The sequence below is a fragment of the Nelumbo lutea genome, chromosome 1, assembly GCF_056320005.1.
Source record: "Nelumbo lutea isolate HS-2025 chromosome 1, American lotus-T2T, whole genome shotgun sequence".
Classification (NCBI taxonomy): Eukaryota; Viridiplantae; Streptophyta; class Magnoliopsida; order Proteales; family Nelumbonaceae; genus Nelumbo; species Nelumbo lutea.
Genome location: NC_142684.1, coordinates 72,480,266 through 72,500,019, shown reverse-complemented (window position 1 = coordinate 72,500,019; position 19,754 = coordinate 72,480,266). Strand labels below are relative to the sequence as shown.

General features: G+C 41.4%; 2 protein-coding genes across 3 annotated transcripts in view; both read left to right on the top strand.

Annotated features, from left to right (window-relative positions):
• The window catches only part of LOC148875291 (uncharacterized), a 43,813-nt gene extending 35,041 nt beyond the window's left edge, over positions 1-8,772 (top strand). For both annotated transcript variants that reach the window (XM_088964423.1, XM_088964424.1), the window contains 3 exons: positions 7,441-7,631; positions 7,775-7,844; positions 8,334-8,772. In XM_088964423.1, coding sequence (XP_088820549.1) covers positions 7,441-7,631; positions 7,775-7,844; positions 8,334-8,447 — 375 coding nt within the window. In that variant the 3' untranslated portion in view covers positions 8,448-8,772. The remainder of the gene's footprint in view (positions 1-7,440; positions 7,632-7,774; positions 7,845-8,333) is intronic.
• A 3,287-nt stretch (positions 8,773-12,059) lies between these two features.
• LOC148875290 (uncharacterized) lies at positions 12,060-19,201 on the top strand. Its single transcript, XM_088964412.1, has 3 exons — positions 12,060-12,543; positions 17,127-17,150; positions 18,427-19,201. Exons 1-3 carry the CDS (start codon positions 12,321-12,323, stop codon positions 18,750-18,752), a joined length of 573 nt encoding a protein of 190 aa, XP_088820538.1. The 5' UTR covers positions 12,060-12,320; the 3' UTR covers positions 18,753-19,201.
• The last annotated feature ends 553 nt before the right edge of the window (positions 19,202-19,754 follow it).

The window sequence follows — 19,754 nt, the reverse complement described above, 5'->3', positions numbered from 1 at the left end:
CCTCGATCTTTACTGGGATCACCGCCTCTATGCCATACGTGAGGTTAAAGGGGGTCTCACCTGTCGCAGTCTTGATAGTAGTTCAGTAGGGCCAAAGGACACTGGGCAGTTTGTCCACCCACAATCCCTTTGCTCAAGCTAAGCTAGCTTTCAATCCACGAAGTATCGCCCTATTAGTTACTTCTGCTTGTTCGTTTGCTTGGGGGTGTGCCACTGAGGTGAAGTTTTGCTGAATCCCCATCTTGGCACACCAGTTTTGAAATTTAACATCTTCGAACTGCTTCCCATTGTCGAATATCAACACCCAGGGTAGTCCGAAGCGGCATACTATGCTTTTCCAGAAGAAATTCTGTATGTTATGGGCTGTGATTGTTACCAGGGGTTTGGCTTCTACCCACTTCGTAAAATAATGTACTGCTACAACCAAGAACCTCCTCTACCCTGTTGCTGGCGGGAAAGGACCAAGGATGTTGATTACCCACTACGCAAAGGGCCACGGGTTGGTGAGGTATTTCAAATCAGCAGCAGGTTGGTGGTGGATATTGGCATGCCTTTGACATTTGTCACACTTTTTGACAAGCTCGAGTGCATCTGCCTTCATTGTGGGCCAATAATAGCCTTGCCTTAACATTTTTTGTGCAAGGGCTCTGCCCTCCAAGTATCCACCGCACAATCCTTCATGGGTGTCACGAAGTACGTGCTCAGCTTTCGAGGGTCGCAAGCAACGCAGGTAAGGGAGCATGAAGGATTTTCTATACAACTGTCCATCTATGAGGACATACTTGGTTGACTGACGCTCTACCCTCCGAGTTGCATTGCGTTTTGCAGGTAGGGTCCCGTGGAGCAAATAACTAGCAAACGGGTCGATCCAGCTCGGTTCTTCTTGCGACACGGGAGTGACCTCTTCTGCCCCCCCCCTCGAGAATGCTGAGCCGAGGTAAGTCCTCTATGTACGCAGTTCGCATAGTGTTGTTGCTTGTGCTTGCTAGACGTGACAAGGCATCGGCCTCAGCGTTCTCGTATCTCAAAATTTGCTTGATAAAGCAAGAGATTAAGCTATGCAGGATCTCTTTGACTTTGGTCAGGTAAGCTGCCATAGTTAGGTCTCGGGCTCCGTACTCGCCAGTGACTTGGTTGACCACTAGTTGTGAATCGCTACATACGATGAGGTGCCTTGCTTTCATTTCCCTTGCTAAGGTCAGCCCAACGATCAACGCTTCATACTCTGCCTCGTTCGATGCCTCAAATCCGAACCGGAGAGCATACTTCAGCTTCACCTCGCTTGGGCTATATAGTATCAGTCCTGCACCACTTCCCCGCTAGTTGGATGAGCCATCAACGTGGAGGATCCAGGGCTTTCAATCCACGAAGTATCGCCCTGTTAGTTACTTCTGCTTGTCCATTCGCTTGGGGGTGTGCCACTGAGGTGAAGTTTTGCTGAATCCTCATCTTGGCACACTAGTTTTGAAATTTAACATCTTTGAATTGCTTCCCATTGTCGGACATCAGCACCCGGGTAGTTCGAAGCGGCATACTATGCTTTTATAGAAGAAATTCTGTATGTTATGGGCTGTGATTGTTACCAAGGGTTCGACTTCTACCCACTTCGTAAAATAATCTACTGCTACAACCAAGAACCTCCTCTACCCTGTTGCTGGCGGGAAAGGACCAAGGATGTTGATTCCCCACTACACGAAGGGCCACGGGCTAGTGAGGTATTTCAAATCAGTAGCAGGTTGGTGGTGGATATTGGCATGCCTTTGACATTTGCCACACTTTTTGACGAGCTCGAGTGCATCTGCCTTCATTGTGGGCCAATAATAGCCTTGCCTTAACATTTTCTGTGCAAGGGCTCTATCCTCCAAGTATCCACCACACAATCCTTCATGGGTGTCACGAAGTACATGCTCAGCTTTTGAGGGTCGCAAGCAATGCAGGTAAGGGAGCATGAAGGATCTTCTGTACAACTATCCATCTATGAGGACGTACTTGGCTAACTGACGCTCTACCCTCCGAGTTTCATTGCGTTCTACAGGTAGGGTCCCGTGGAGCAGATAACTAGCGAACGGGTCGTTCCAGCTCGATTCTGCTTGCGACACAGGAGTGACCTCTTCTGCCCCCTCCCCCCCTCGAGAATGCTGGGCCGAGGTAAGTCCTTTATGTACACAGTTCGCATAGTGTTGTTGCTCGTGCTTGCTAGACGTGACAAGGCATCGGCCTCAACGTTCTCGGACCTCAAAATTTGCTTGATAAAGCAAGAGATTAAGCTATGCAGGATCTCTCTGACTTTGGTCAGGTAAGCTGCCATAGTTAGGTCGCGGGCTCCGTACTCGCCAGTGACTTGGTTGACCACTAGTTGTGAATTGCTACATACGATGAGGTGCCTTGCTTTCATTTCCCTTGCTAAGGTCAGCCCAACGATCAACGCTTCATACTCTGCCTCATTCGATGCCTCAAATCCGAACCGGAGAGCATACTTCAGCTTCACCTCGCTTGGGCTATACAGTACCAGTCCTGCACCACTTCCCCGCTAGTTGGATGAGCCGTCAACGTGGAGGATCCAGGGCTCCTCGTCCCAGGTTGCTATTGCTCTGATTGGGCTTGGTGCACCGCTTGTTGACTCTCCCGTCGTGTGAACGAGCTCGGTCAATTCGGGGGTCGCTGTGTCGAACGTGCACTCTGCTACGAAGTCCGCCAAGACCTGGGCTTTGACTGATGGTCGTGGCTCATACTGGATATCATATTCGCTCACCTCGATGGACCACTTCGTTAATCTTCCAGATACCTCGGGCTTAAGCAGAATTTGCTTCAAGGGTTTGTTGGTGAGAACAACGATAGTGTGGGCCTGGAAGTATGGGTGAAGTTTCCGGGCTGTTATGACCAACGCATACGCTAATTTTTTGATCTCCGGATACCTAGTCTCTACATCCTGCAAAACTTTGCTAACATAGTAGATGGGTCTTTGATCAGTACCAAACTAACTACTTCGTCGCTTGTGGAGAGGTAGAGTTTTAACACGTCCCCTTCTTCAGGTCGGGTTAAAACCGGAGCGGTACTTAAGTACCTTTTCAGCTCGTCAAAAGCGAGCTGGCACTCTTCGGTCCATTCGAAGTTTTTGTTCTTTTTTATAGCTTTAAAAAAGGGTAGGAATCGGTCTACCGATTTAGACATGAAGCGGCTCAGGGCAGCTATCCGGCAAGTCAGCCTCTTGACTTCTTTTATTTTCTGGGGAGGTCTCATATCTAGGATTGCCTTTATTTTTTCTGGGTTGGCCTCGATGCCTCTTCAGTTGACTATATAGCCTAGGAATTTACCCGAAGTGACTCTGAAGACGCATTTATTCGGATTTAATTTCATGTTATATCTTCTTAAAATTTGAAAAGCATCATTTAGATCTTTCAACAAAGAGTGAAGACTGGGTCTTCACGACCGTGTCATCAACATAACATTCTACTTTATTGCCGATCAATGGCTCAAAAACTTTGTTTACAAGGCACTGGAATGTTGCCCCAGCATTTTTCAATCCAAAGGGCATGACCTTGTAACAATATAGCCCGAGCTCAATTATGAAAGTGGTCTTGTCTTCGTCAGTGGGATCCATCCTAATCTGGTTGTAACTGGAATAGGCGTCTAAAAAACTCAGCAACTCATGCCCTGAGGTCGTGTCCACTAGGCGGTCGATCTTGGGCAGCAGGAAGCAGTCTTTCGGGCAGGCTCTGTTCTGGTCGGTGTAGTCGAGGCACATGCGCCACTTGCCATTGGCTTTCTTCACCAGAATTGGGTTGGCCACCCAGCTTGGGTAATGGACTTCCTTGATGAAGTCTGCCGCGAGGAGCTTCCCTACCCTCCAACGTTCTGGGGCGAGGTTGTGTTTCTTTTGTCTTACTGGAAGCTCCTAGTTAGAAGATGACCTGGACCTTAGTCGTGTAGCGAGATGGACCAAGCTGCAAGACAGAGGATTAGAGAACCCAGGGTGGCTAACCCAACAAGGTCATTCCGATGCTTAAGTCAGTACTGGGTTGTGCGAGCTAAAAGTTTGTATGCTAGTAAGCTAGTGAGCAAATAATCGCGTGTACCTTGTGTCATTAGGGTTGGTGCCTTTATATAGGCATTGTTTGGCATAGGCTTCACGCACCGCATCCGAGATTCCCGAGAGGTCGTGCCATACCGGTCTGAAATCCTCGGAGGTAACCGCTATGCACGTTGACCATCTTCCGGAACATTCAATATGCGGGCCAACTTCAGAGAAACCTGGGAGTGTCGAGGTATGCATGTCGAATTTGTCGGTGAGCACATCTCGCAGGTCAACACTTGGTCCTTAGTTAGGTCAGCAAGCTCTCGAGAGAGGTCTCGCCTCGCGTCGAAGTCACTTCAGCCGGTGACGAGGTGCTATAGGTCGTCCCTGGACAAGGTGCTGCAAGCCGACCTAAGTTGTGGTCGAGGTCACAAGGTCAGCGATAAAGGTAGGTCGCCAGGCCGGGGCGAAGACGAACTACGATTTGGGACTCCAAATCATCGCTTAGGTGGCATTTGGGCGTTGTCCAACAGTTTCGGGATGCCATGTGTCATGAGGTTATTAGAGGGCCAAATCCACCCTCATCAATTGCCCCCCACTCCCGAGTTGAGGGCAGCTCGGCGAAGGGAGTAGATTGTTCATTTGGCCCGGAATGACTGTTTGATGAGTTCGTAGTCATTGGCATCAATCCAATTTGCTCCTCAGGTCGGAAGAGTCCAAGTGTTTGTAGCCTTACGCAAGACCTCGCAGTCTTGATTTTTGGGGCACAAGAGCAAATTCATTCGCTCAAGGAGAGGGGGAACCAGTACCCCGAGGATATCTACCTTATTAGGGATGCAACCATCAAGGGGTTTTGCAATCCGACTAAGTACCTCAAGAGCAAAGCTCATCATGCCATCCTCAAGAAGGGGTTCTGTGTGAATGCTTTATTAGGTTGCTCCACCTAGGTAGACTTCGACACAGTCTCCCTCAAGCTGGTTCTCAAAAGAGTAGCCAGCGAGTTCGATGCGGAGCCTGAAACTGAGGTGGAGATCTATTGTGAAGAGATCGACCAAGTTTGCGTCTGTCATGGTCTAGTCTTTCCTTTGTTTCTTTTTCTTGTGCTGAATTAGTCTTCCTTCCTTCTCTTCTTTTTCTCTTTCTTCTTCTTCACACCGATGAGGCTGAGGCGGAATGGTATGTACCCGGCCTGTCTGCACACCGATGGGGCTGAACGCGAACTGCTTTTTAATTCCGCCCATGCCGAAGAGGCGACTGGGTCTTATGTTGCCCATGTCGAAGAGACGATTGGGTCTTAAGTTGCCCATGCCGAAGAGGCGACTGGGTCTTATTCATGTTTGGCACCGAGATCACTATTTGTTCGGCATCGTGGCCCTTGGGCTCTGGGAGCGACTCATAGTCCACTCCCCATAATATTATTTAGCCGACATGCGGCCTGACCTCTCCACCTAAGCGGGTGGTCATTCTGTAGTAACTTCTCATATGGTTGCTTCTACGTCATCCCATGGGATTATCTTCCTGGGTGAGTGCTTGCGAGACCACAACGTACATGTTCTGCCCCCCCCCCTTGTGAGGGTTGTTGATACATAAAGTTGTTGGTGTGAGTCGGCAGTTCGAGGCCACGGCTACACTACATCAGCCTCGTAGTGATGCCAGTCATCCACTCCTACAAGAAGCCACTGGGAGCTCGACCTACGAGGGCAGCACTACTAACTTTAGGTCGTCATCTTGCATGGGAGCCTTGGAAGGCTCGACCTACAAGGGCGTCCATGCAATCCGTTGGCCGTTGACTCCTGTGGGAGCAACGAAGAGCTCGACTTGTAAAGGCGACCTCGTAAAATGGGGCTGGTGAGGCCTCATCCTAGCTGATTGTTATTGAGGATGAGTTGAGGTCGTTTTGCTGCTATTTACATTGGGCTTCTCCCATGCTCAAATCTGGAAATTCATGCTTCATCTCATAGAATTTCCATGCTTCAATTCCGGCGGGAACCGCTGATAGCTCTACCACGGAGAGAGAGGCGTTCACATGCAGTAGCGGTATATTTATCTGGGGCACTGGGAATGCTGGGTTCAGCCTAAATTTATCTAATTGTCACAGAGGAGTTCTCAAGGTTCATCACAGATGTTCTTGCTCCCTAGTAATTGATATTCATTCTGGATGTTGGTGCTGCTCAAAAATGCTTTTTAGTTCATAAAAAATGGAAATTGGAGAGTGAAAACTTAAATTTTTAAAAGGCGATATCTTAGCTTTCTGGAAGATGAGGACTTAGCTTTTTAGAAGGTGAGAACTTAGCTTCTTTTAGCGTTTCCCACAGACGGCACCAATTGATGATGCATGATCTGGAAGCTCCTAGCTGGAAGATGACCTGGACCTTAGTTGTGCAGCGTGCTGGACCAAGCTGCAAGACAAAGGATTAGAGAACCCGGGGTGGTTAACCCAGCAAGGTTGCTTCGATGCTTAAGTCAGTACTGGGTTGTGCGAGCTAAAAGTTTGTATGCTAGTAAGCTAGTGAGCAAATAATCGCGCGTACCCTGTGTCATTGGGGTTGATGCCTTTATATAGGCATTGTTTGGCATAGGCTTCACGCACTGCATCTGAGATTTCCGAGAGGTCGTGCCTTACCGGTCCGAAATCCTCGGAGGTAACCGCTATGCACGTTGACCATTCTCCGGAACATTTAGTACACGGGCCAACTTCAGAGAAACCTAGGAGTGTCGGGGTATGCATGTCGAATTTGTCAGCGAGCACATCTCGCAGGTCACCGCCTGGTCCTCAATTAGGTCAGCAAGCCCTCGAGAGAGGTAACGCCTCGCGTCGAGGTCACTTTGGTCGGTGATGAGGTGCTATAGGTCGTCCTTGGACGAGGTGCTGCAAGCCAACCTAAGTTGTGGTCGAGGTCACTTCGGTTGGTGGCGAGGTGCTATAGGTTGTCCCTGGATGAGGTGCTGCAAGCCGACCTAAGTTGTGGTCGAGGTTGCCAGGTCAGCGATAGAACTACGATATGGGACTCCAATTCATTGCTTAGGTGGCATTTGGGTGTCGTCCAGCTGTTTCGGGATGCCATGTGTCATGAGGTTATTAGAGGGCCAAATCCGCCCTCATCACAGTGGTTCATGGTGACATTTTGCATTTCAGGAATACTGTTTCCAATCTCTGTAATTTCCATCTTATATCAATACATTAGTTAGTTCCTCTATTTAAATATTTTGCATTGTGGGCAGCTAAGTGTACAAAGCTCTGCCTGGGGAATGATGATTTGATGATTGAGCTTGAGAAAATAAGCTCATATTAGTTTATCCTGTTACCATTACTTACTAAGTTACTAGTGTTTCATATTACAATGTCTGTGGGAAAGTGAGTGGTTTAGATATATACATTCTTTCTACATAGGCATATGCCTTTGTTAACTTGTGTGCTTACACAGGTAGCTACGTTTATCGTTCAAAAAATACTACTGGATGATGTGGGGCTGCGTTACATTTGTGCTACAGCTGAGCGCTTTTTTGCAGTAGGTCGTGTGCTGGGTACCATGGTTAATTCACTTGCCGAGCAACCCTCATCTCGGCTTCTAAAACATATCATTCGTTGTTACCTCAGATTGTCCGATAATCCAAGGTTTGTTGGTGGAGTCATTTGTTGCCCAAGTTATATTGGTGCTATCCTTTTTTCTCCTTTTCCTTTGTTTCTTTTAATACCTTATTTGCGTTTATATGCAGCATCTAACAATGTGGATGTAATCTTTAACTTTCATGATACAGGGCTTGTGAAGCATTAAGAAATTGCCTTCCTGAAATGTTAAGAGATGCAACATTCAGTAGTTGCCTTCGTGTAAGTGTTACTTGAGAAACATATGACTGTCTGTTTATTGTCTTGCTTAGCATTCTCGACATTGTTCCATGTTTACACAGATACTTTTTATCATTGTCATATATATGCTTCTTGTTGCTTACTGTTATCCATAAAGTGTTGCTTAGACAGAGCCTTTTTCTCCATGTGCTTCTTTGCAAATTTGCATTGCTGGTTATGATAAGATCATCCTCGTAAGAAATTTAGCAGGATTTTATTCATGTAATTTAGTAGTAGACTTATAGAATAAAACATTTCTAGCCTTGCACAACATACTAGTTATTACTAGGAAGTAGGAACCTAGAAAATTTTTTTTTAACGTATGCAATTTAGAAACCATTAGCTTCTATTCCAGTGCTTTTTTCTGGACTGGAATGTCATCACCCTAAAGCCAAAAGCATGAGTATACCAAGCCTATTCTTATTATTTTTATGTTTCATTTCTTTCTTTTGATTTATGTATGTTTTATAGGAAGATCCAACTACTAAAAGGTGGCTGCAACAGCTGATTAATAATGTAGCAGGAGGAAACCGAGCAGCAGCATATCAAGCTGGGGGAGGACTAGAGCACATGCTAGGAAATTAGACAAGGTTATCAACAATTTTCAAATTGCAACTGCATTAACAGAACTGAATTCTTTTATCTATACAGACAAAGAATTACCACTGAAGAGACCCGGTATTTATCTCTCTTTATATAGATAAATTTATCTGTTGTATGCTTTTCCTCAAATTGGCATAAGGGCCGTAATCACAAGTTTGATGCTCTCATCTCATGTAATCCAGTATATGCTGGTTGTAAATTCTACGGATCTTAAGATAGATACTCAAAACAGATTGTTTTTATTGATTTCTCTGTCATTCATTGGGTAGTTCCTGTCTGTAATGTCAGTACCAGCCCTTCCTTGCAATCTCTTTCCATTTGCTTGTTACGAGTTGTATGGATCTGAAGTCGGATACTCAAACAGATAGTTTTTATGATTTTCGATGGCAATAATAGCTGCTCCTCTTGTAAAAAGAAAATTCACACAACCTTACAGAGCTGGAATGTAGTAGGTAGCAAATGGTTCAAAGTATTGATAAATAACACCTGGTTCCACTTGATTGGTCAGATGTTTTTGGGATATCATATCTTTTCCATATCATAGTGGAATCCATACCGAAAAGACTTAACAGCCAATCAATTATTATCATAAAAGAGATGATCACTCAGAAGGTATTCATCAAAATTCTTGGGGTGCTTTGATTGGTCAAAGATCCTCGGGTACTATGTCTTTTTGGTCTTATAGGTTTTACCAATTGATAAATAACCATCTGATTGGTTACAACAAATAAATAAAAAAAGAGTTTCATGCCCAACTTTGGGAACTTTTATAACCTATGATATCCCTTTTACTTGCACAATTCCCCATCTTATTCTTATAGATTTTATTAAATATTGACCAACGTTATCCTATTTTTCTGAGTCTTGATCACATCTCATACATGGCGGGTCCCAGTCTCATAGTGAGATGTGCAGTGTTAGATTAAATTGGTAGAGGGTTGGAACAGAAGACCCCAACTCCATTTTTCTTGCCATGCATCTATGACCATATAATAATTATAATCTTATAATACCTATGATACCCATTTACTTTATACAATTCCCCATCTATGACCATATAATAATTATTTGAGTAAATAATTACTTACACTATCCCATATTCCTGCCACTCTTCTATGGCCAAGTGGGGTGGCTCAGTTGGTATGTTAATTGGTTCGCTCTAATATAGACAGATTCGATTCTTGCAACCACTAAAAAAAATTCTTTTCATGAGATGGAGAGTGTGACCTGAAAACAGAAATTGTTTTTGCCTCTAGGTTCTTGCTTCATGGGGATACACAATGGGGGTAGCCCATCCCCCTCCCTGGTGGTAGTGGGATTTGATCCCAGGTCTCTACTTTGACGAGTCAAAGAACCTACCAAGTTCTAGGTTATTAATCCCAGGTCTCTACTTTGATGAATCGAAGAACCTACCAAGTTCTAGGTTATTAATTTAATCGTCTAATTCAAACGGGTTGACTCATGACATCACCACAAACATAATAAAATATTTAAAATATAAAAAAATAATTATCAGCCTGCAAACCATTATCTAGGTTGAATTGTTTGATGATTAGACCATTAGGGTTAATAGTTCACTTTAGGGGTGGAGCCAAGGGGGTTTCAGGTGAGGCATGGCCCCTCTATAGCCAAGAAATCCTACTTATAATACCCTCCTCCATGTATATTTTTCCCCCACTCCAATTGTCCATCCATGTTTATTCTCCCTCCTTGATAAAAATTTCCTGGCTCCCCCTTGGTTCACTTGACCAATAAATCAACGGTTTTTTACAATATAACAAACTAGCTGTCGAAAGGACCCAGAAAGGTGATCAGTTCCCGGGTTGAATGGTTCAATCACTTAGGTCAATGATATGTTTGGAAACATTGCCCCAGCTTTATTCAATTCCCTCTTATCCTTGTATATCGTTTTAACTACCCCTTCTATCTCTCATTTTGCACATACAATGCACGTACCACACAACTACCAAAAGAGGTGTTCAAAAATCAATTATTAAAATAATGTTTTAAAAACTTACCCGGAGGTTGAATTGTTTTTGCCTCTGAGTTGTGAGTAACTAGTTCGATAGGCCAGACTGAACGGTTCAGACAGTGGGGCAAGCCCTACGGCCCCTTGGGACGCATAGATCTCAAAAGTTAGCCAAAAAAAAGTCACCCCAATTGGACATCAGAGTGCAAAGTTATGGCCTTCAAAAGTGTATACATTGAAGGTGCAACCCGCAACCTGGTGATCGGGTCGAACGAGTTAATGGTTGAATTGGCTGGGTCGAATGCGTTAATGGTTGAACTGATTGGGTCGAACAGTTCTTGACCAAGTCAATGGTTTTTTACCGTCTAACAAATCTTGATTGTACTAAATATGGAATCTTGGCAAGGTTACGGTTTGAACGATTCAACCAGCTTGTTCAATGATAGAATAAAAACAGTGATTAAAATTGAGTCGAAAAGATGAAATTGAACAAACTCATAGACAACTCTGATTTTTTTGGGATGATATAGCATTGACATGGATAGAGAAGATAGTTCCCATAAAAAGATCACTACCAACCAAATTCGAGTTTGGCTTTGGTAATGGCAAAGTCCATTCAAGCAACTTTTAGTGCCTTGCATTAAGAATATTCGGAGAGGGCAAATACAAATCATAATATATAAACACCTCGATTCAGCATTTGTATTATAAACAAATGGAAGAGTCTGGATCTTCCGTCAATGAGAATCTTATTCACACTTATCGCAGTCATACATAGAGAACATCTCATCCTCAACATAGTATCATTTAGGGAAAGATATTCCCAATTGATGGGGGATAGTATATTGTGAGTAGGCATGAACATTCTTGTGGGCAAAGAACCGGAGTCCAAACTGAACTTATGTATTTTATTTGATGGGGAGATATTCCCAATGTTACATTGCAAAAGGCTATTGAAACAGTATGAGTACGGATTTGCCATGAGGGAAGCCGATCTCACCAAATTCATTCTTGGCAATAATGGTACTACTAACAAACGATTTCTGTAATTTCTGAAAAATTAGTGATTTATCTTATCATAGGAATCGGATGACATAGCGATAACGGTACCAAACAAACAATTTCTCTGATTTCTATAGAAAAGATAAGTGGTTCATGAAAAATTTCGTGAGAGTAATCATCGTCGATCTCAAACACCTCCTTATAAGCAATGTTCATCTCACATGATATTCCAGATCGACCGTATAAGATGCATGTGAGGCGAATGAGTTTATTACTTAAACGTCGCCTTAGCATTCCAGACAAAACGCACATTGTCGCTGTCGGTACGCGCTTCCACCTCACTGCCATTGCTACTATTGCACCCCGTAATAGTTGTATGTATTGCATCTTTATTCTGTGGGCCCCTTTCTCTTTTAATCGGATCATGGCCTCTAATCGTGATCGTATAGATTCAAATTCCTCGTGAACCTAATCTAAGGTTGATCCTGTTCGTTGGTGGACCCAAGTGTCCCACTTACGTCCATCGATAAGACGCTCCAGAGTCCGGAAAGCAACGAAATTCCATGGTGCATTAACTCTAGAAACAGACGTACCCAATCAAGCGCGTCGAGGGTCTTCACTCTGACTTACTCCTCGACAGTTACAGAGAGAGAGGGCAGAGGACCATAGAGGCCCACAGAGTTACGGCAGTGAAGTCGTCGAATGGCGTTAAAAAAGAAAAAAGCGCAGAAGAGCTTCTCTGCCGATGCCGTCGGTGGTTTATTTCTTGAGTTCGTAGATCGGTGGTGCGGAGTGTGTTCTTATTGAAAGAGATTTTTCTAGTCAAGATCCTCTTCACTTTCCATAGGAGAGAGAGAGAGAGAGAGAGAGAGAGAGAGAGAGAGATGGCTGTGAATCAGCAGCGCCTGTGTAGCCCCGGTGTGTTTAAGGCGGGTTTGACTGTAATGGCTATGTGCTTGGCCGGATACATTGTAGGTCCGCCACTGTATTGGCACTTCACCGAAGGCTTGGCCGCTGTTACCCACACCTCTTCTTCTTCTTCTTCCGTTTCTTGCCCTCCTTGCGATTGCGATTGCGCTTCTCAGTCCCTTCTCTCCTTGCCCGAAGGTAACGTAGCCACCCACGAGATCTGTTATAAGTATTCTTATTTGTTTAATCTTCAAATCTGTTTAGATCCTCTACTAAATTGCTTCAATTCGATTCTAAATTGACCATATGCTTGTGTGTCCCAGTCTCATATTGAATCTTTTTGGTGTTAATAAATTTTGATTTGGAGACACTAAATTTTAATTCCTATAAGGGAAGCCTCACCACTATATTTCAGAGTCTTAACCAAAGGGTGGCATCTAGTTTCCAATTTGTCTTGATAGTCACTTTAATTTCCTAGATTGTTTATGAAATATGTAGACCTAAGCTACTCTCGCAGACGGTGTGCTTCTTATATAAGTGGTTTTTTCCTTATGAGTTTCCCCCGCGTGCCTGTTTGAAAGATTTATGACTCTGGATGTTGTTTTCTAACTATGTACTATATTTGTTCTATGTTATTGAGACAAATGTAATGGTTGATCCAAGTTAATAGCCTGAGACACTATGTAACAATCAAAACTGGGTATACTGAAGAACTTAGAACTTAGTAATTGGAAGCATTTAGACATTTTTCCTTTCTTTTCTTTTCCATTGTTTTTTCTTTTGAGATAGTAAAGTATTGATTACGATTACTGAAAGGTCAAAAGTATAGAAAGCACATAGAGATTTTTCCTCCCTTTCTCACGAGTATAAAATACATCTATTAACTGATCTTAATGATAAATGATACTTTCACTTTCTTTCCTGAAGAAAGTGCTTCTCCCTGTTTCAATTTCATGGGAACAAAGTGGAAAGGTGATAAATAAAGCCAATTAATAGTTGAAATACTTTAAGAAGTAATTGGAAGGCAACATCTGCAGGGAAATCAATACAGGAATACTTGATGATACTTATTATCTATGATCCAGAAAGTCATGATACCAGAGATTATTTGACCCACCTGATTATTTACCACTTTTAAAGCATAATTGCTGCATTCTTCTTGGCTGGTGCAGGGTTTCTAGTATGTGGGGGCACATATTATGGGATTTTCTACCTTTTTCCCACTGACGGGAGTGAATGGGAAGAGTGTAATTCTCTAATGTTTGAAAAAAAAAAGATCAGCCCCTTCAATTTTGGAGGATTTCAAGGGCTTTAACTTCAAACATTTCAGAAGATATAATTCAATTTTTTTCATCTAGGGTGTGTGAGGGGAGGAATAGCCATTTGGCATTGGCTCCCAAGTTAGCATATGAAAACCCATTGAGATAAGCCTGATATAGATCCCGAATATCAGAGATTTTTTATTGTCTTCAATGTGGATCCATCCCAATGTGATGCATTCAAGATTTATCAGATATTACTACCATATAAGTGCATATATACATATTATGTTAAGCTAACATATTTCTTAGAGAAGTTGGTTTAAGTATGGATTTATTTTTCCGGTGAAGGCTTGTTGGTTCAAGCCCCATGCAAGTATTGTATTTTTAATAATATTTCTACTTTACTTTTTTTTTTTATAAATAATAGTTCTACTTTATTTTATTAATAATATACAGTCTTCAGGTCTTCTTTTGTTTGTTTTTAATAATGATATTTATAAAAGCCTAATTTAACAATGTCAAATTGTATCCATATTGGGTTAGACTTGGATAACAATATCACCTGGGTTAGAAGAAAGCTAAAATGAGAGGTATTGGGTTCCAATTTGTAGGTCTTCATTAGTGTTATCAAAGCATCGACTAATAACTAGTTGACCAACTAGTCAGCTAAGGGCCTTGCTGACTGCGTCATGAACTTGTAGTTTGATACTCGTGGTGCGGTCACCTTGGAGGACTAAGCATCAACTAGTGGCTAGTTAGCCTAGTTGACCTTGTGAATGACAAAGTTATTTTAAAGTTTAATTTGTTTCCATTTATCTCTGACTAATTAAAATAATATTACATACGAAATATGTGTTTGTTCTGTCATATGCATGATAATTGCTATGATCATTTGAGCACATGGTTGGGCAAGTGTGTCATGATAGAGGCTAGGCATAAAATAAGAGTTCAGATCTGCTACTAACCAGACGCTCCCAACATTCCCAACCGGCCACTGAAGCTGCACATTGGGAACATCTCCCTATGTCATTCATTAAGAGAGAAAATCTCTTAACCCTCCCCAAGAGACAGAAAAAACAATTACAACACTGCCCAGAACAATTGTTCCCTTCCATTCCTTGTTTGGCCAGAGTATCTGCAAAGGAATTAGCAGTTCTTTTCACCCAATGAAGCTGAATCTCTATTCCCTGAGTTACCCATTCAAAAGCTCTTTTTTCATTAGCAAGCTTCCAGAGGTTACTATTCTCCTCTTGCAGCCATCCTATCACCAATTTCAAGTCTCCTTCTATAATTAGCTTCTGAATGTTCATCTCCTTTGCCTTCTTAACCCCTTCCAGTTCCGCCATGACCTCGGCCCTAAGAGAATCAACAAGGTTTTAAGTATCAATTCATATTGTACCATATCGTACAATATGTATTGCTTTTTAGGGTTGCAATGCTAAATACTAAGGTTTCAGACCTTTTAATAGGTTCAAACATTAACGTCCATCTTAATATATTTATTTGTAAACTCATCGAACTGAAAAAATTAAATAAAAAAGGAGTTTTGTAGGTTGAAAATTCTGGTTTGCATATCCATCATTTCAATACTTTGAACCATGGTATGGAGTTTTGATAAACAGGTGATCTTATCTGATGCTCCAGATTGCACTCTACCTTTGAACAATAATGACTGTCGCTCCTTTTCTCAGCTCATCCGGCCTTCTATTTTATGTTTGTAAAATGAAAAATATATAGTAGATGTTCTATATCATTTCTTTTAGTGTGGATATTTAAGCTTACATGGACTTGTATATGAGGTAGCATCAATATTTTCAATTGATAACATGTTTACTTTTGTGGTTGTGCACCAACTAGCAACTGCATTGTCTAGGGAGGATAAAACGATTGATCAGACATCATTGCTATTCAGATTTGGACCAATACTCATGCCATTAAACTAATATTGTTGTTCTTTGTAGAAGAGAGGGAAAATTCTATGGAGATGTGTAAGAGCAACTGTATGTTGGACAGTTTGGGAGGAAAGGAACCAATGGACCTTTCTTGGGAAAGAAAGAAATAAAGGTGTAATTACTGAATTAATTTCCATAAGGGTGATTCAGTGGGCTAAGACTTTGAACATTTTTGAAAACTATTCAGAAGGAGATATCATCAGGAAGTGGAAAGAAGTGGCTTGGTCAGTTCCAAGGAAGAATGTAATTCACCCAGTTTGGTCCCCACCAGCTTCAGGGTTCACTACATTAAACTTTGATGGAAGTAGCAAAGGAAATCTAGGTCTGTGGGGTATAGGGGGAGCTTTCAGGGATGATGAAGGTTGAATTATCGCATTGTATTCGGGTCCTATTGGCTGGGGGGACTCTCTTAGAGCTGAAATATTGTCTGTTATGGAAGGGTTAAAAAGAGCTCGAGAATTAAATATCAGAAACCTGATAGTGGAAGGTGATTCTAATTTGACTATCAAATGGTTAATGAAAGATGATTCGAGTTTGTGGAAGTTTCTGAATGAAAAGAAGAAAATTAGATATCTCATACAAAATATGGAAGTCAAATTTCAGTGGACTAAGAGGTGTGCCAATTCCTTGGCAGACTTATTGGCTAAACAAGGGGTGGGAAAAGAAAATTTGTTCTGGGCAACATTGTAATCTGAAATGTTTTCTTGGGAGGGTTAAGTGTTTTTACCCCTCCCTATGTATTTTTCTATATTAATATCTCTTAATAAAAGTATTTGTTATTCATCAAAAAAAAAATATTGTTCTTTGTAATTTTTCAGATGTGTGCATAATCTGTCCTTGTACATATCAGATTTTACCATCTCAAATCCAATTCAGGGGCTGAGTTTTTCAGCTTGTGTTTGGCCAGTAGGGTTGAGGTGGCCCAATAGTCACCTAATTTAAATCATCTATATAGAACCATACATGTAGCCCACACCATATAGTTGGGGCTTGGGATAAGGCTTGGATGATTATGGTGATGATATAGAATCGTGCATGTATTCCATATAGTTGGATTATCCTAGAAAAAGTTGCTTGCTGAATTTTCAGCAACCATTCAAACCAAATAAACTGATACCATGAATGAATGACATCCATTTTGACATGTCTGGGGACTAATAGTTCCAAACATGGACAACATGTTTTGAAACTATGTATTTTTTTTTTCTTTTTCGATCAGTATGTAGATTATATTTTTGTCATATGTTTGGTGGGCCTTATAGAAATTGATGCAGAGCCTGGGGTGCTTCCCTTTACACTTTCTTTTGATAAGTAACATATTGACCGAACTGTTACAGAATGGAAAATTAGGATTCATGTAGCCTACCCTATATAGATGGGACAAGACTTAGATGATGATAAGTAACCATTATTGATTTATGCTCTTATACTTATGCCAAACCCAAATGCATTTCTGAATATGTATCTCTTTTTTTTATCCTTTTTATGCCTTATATATATATATTTTTTTCACTTTGCCAAAATGTTCTTATTTTGTTTTTTGTTTTTTTTCATGTGCTTTCTGCAGGATTGAGCAACTCCTCATTTACAGGTTTGTGTTCCTTCTAAAAACTAGGCCCAAAGGAGGTAAAATGGATTAATGTGATATAGGAAACAATGCTTACTTTTATTAGTTAACCAGGTTAGCTGTTTGTATAACTGCAAATGCAAGTAATATTAGACATATTGGTGGTATTTTTTCATTAGTTTTTATTCTTTCATATTATATATTTAATTCTGAAATTCCATAATTATATATGCATTTTGGCCACAAATATGAGTAGTAAAACAAAGCACTATACATTTGCTTTTTTAATTAGGAGAATTTCATGTTATTAACTACATCTTAGGTTATTGTTGCTTATCCAAAAAGAAAAAGAATAAAAACAAAAAGATTAGAACAATTTATAATACTCCTTCCAGCTAGTGAGCCTGCTAAAGAGTTAGCCGATCACATAACCCAGGAAAAAGCTGCACAAATGGAATTGGCTAGACATACAGATTTTATGTTTAGGTGTCTCAATTGCCAGGGCCCTGCACTTCCATCCATCATCCAGTAAATGACTGACTCTGAATCTCCTTTGACAATCATATTTCTGTGTTCTAGTTATCTTGCCAGTTTCAAGCCTTGAAGCAAAGCCAAGACCTCAGCATTGATTGAATTTCCAGTACCAATCGAATGTGAGAAAACCTCTAGTGTGTCTATGTTCTTCGAAGGAGCCACCCATGCCTGAAGCAAACCGACCAGACCACAATTAGTTCTGAGGTCTTCAATCAACTCAACTTCAAGCATCTGAATGGTTGCTTCTGTGTTCTCTTACTCTTACTCTTGAAGATGTGCAACTACTCCTCCCTTAACAACTTCTCTCCTCAACTTAAAGAGTGACTCTACTTCCCAAGCAATGGCATGTCTAGATGTGTCATCTACCCATTCCTCTGCTTCTCATGGATCCTTAAGCATCCTCTCCCCTTGTTGCAAAATCACTTTGCCTAAACCTAAAGAAATTTTCACATGCTTCATCATCCATCTTTTCCCTTACAAAACCACACAATTTATCTCCATGACAGTATTTTCTTTGTTGAATAGATGGCTAGCTGTCATATATGGGAAACTTATTTCCTACAGAGTTACAGCGATTACAAGCTTGGAGAACTAACTTCTCATTACAGGGAATTATACTGTTAGTAGAAATTTCACCAAGCGGCGGTTTTTCCCTGTCATCTGAATGATAATATAACCAGACATATTGGTTTTGTAAGTTCTTTGGATGTGCAGTCAACTAAACTGTAGCCATTGTTCATCATTCTATTGATTAACTTGTACACAGATTGTGCAAAGCATGATCCAGAGGTCAGTGAAGACATGGAGAAGAACTTTGCTGAGCTATTGTCAGAGGAATTGAAGCTGCGGGAAGCTGAAGCTTTGGAAAACCAACGGCGTGCAGACATGGCATTGCTTGAGGCTAAGAAGATAGCATCTCAGTATCAAAAGGAAGCAGATAAGTGCAACTCAGGGATGGAAACCTGTGAAGAGGCAAGGGAAAAGGCTGAAGCAGCATTAGCAGCGCAGAAAAAATTGACTACAATGTGGGAGCTTAGAGCAAGACAAAAAGGGTGGAAGGAAGAGGGTACAAAATTTCATGCCGAGTCTTGAGTAGATGTCAAGGCAATGGAATAAGCTCTTCAATGGAAACATACCAAGATGCTCTCAAACTTGTTCATCCACAGTCTATTATTGATAGCTTACGACAAAATTCTTGTTGCACATCAATGGTGATGATTTGTTGGGGACTAACATGGAAGAGGTTCGGCTCTACTGTGTTTGATTTGATGAAATGATATCTGATAAATTGGTTCAGTCTTAGTGCTATTTCCAGTTGGCATAAAGTTACTTGGCTTCTGGAAAGCAGCTTATATAGTTATATGTAAGAGCTGAGGCTTCTAAATTCTTTACTGCATTTCCTAGTTTAAGCTTACAAGTAATTTTATTTTTTTTAAGCTGTGTAGTTGTCATTCAAAGGTGTCGACTTGGCTAAATTGAAAACAAAATACGAGATTTCTTTATTGAGACTGAATATAATCACTCTTTTCCCATTATAAAAAGGTCATCATCTAATGTTTGTCCAGCTCTCTGGGGTCTTGGGAGGGGTTGGCTGAGTATGGTCTCTTTTTCTCATTATAAAAGAGTATAAATGTATAATACTTCCCTATTTATATTTAGTCCACCCATCTCTTTGTAAGGGTTGCACTCTACAAAGTGCGGGCCGGCACAGTGTTTCTTTCCCTTGGGATATTTTGGGAGTGTCTGGTATGGCCTATGGCCCAAATCCATGTGGGCTTAGACCGTGCCATGGGTTGAGCTAGTTCATGGGCCGAGTCTTAAGTTAGGCTGCAGTTCGAGTTAAGTCATGTTTTTTAAAAATTTTGAAATAAAAATGAAAACTTTAACATAAATTTAAAAAAATCTTAAAAATTTATTTTATATAAATTTTGATGTATTTAATTATTTATATATGTAATAATATAATAAAATTATATATATTTTATATGGGCCGGACTACAGGCGGCACCACCTGTTCAATCGTGTCATGCCGGGTCTGGCATGATCTGTAGTCCGTCGTACCGGGCCGCCGGCAGCACCACCAAATTTACAATT

Excerpts from the sequence above, each read along its gene's own strand:
- LOC148875290 (XM_088964412.1), top strand. The coding sequence starts at position 12,321 with ATGGCTGTGAATCAGCAGCGCCTGTGTAGCCCCGGTGTGTTTAAGGCG. Across the intron at positions 12,544-17,126 it reads CCTTCTCTCCTTGCCCGAAG|GATTGAGCAACTCCTCATTT; the intron begins GTAACGTAGCCA and ends TGCTTTCTGCAG. Across the intron at positions 17,151-18,426 it reads GAGCAACTCCTCATTTACAG|ATTGTGCAAAGCATGATCCA; the intron begins GTTTGTGTTCCT and ends ACTTGTACACAG.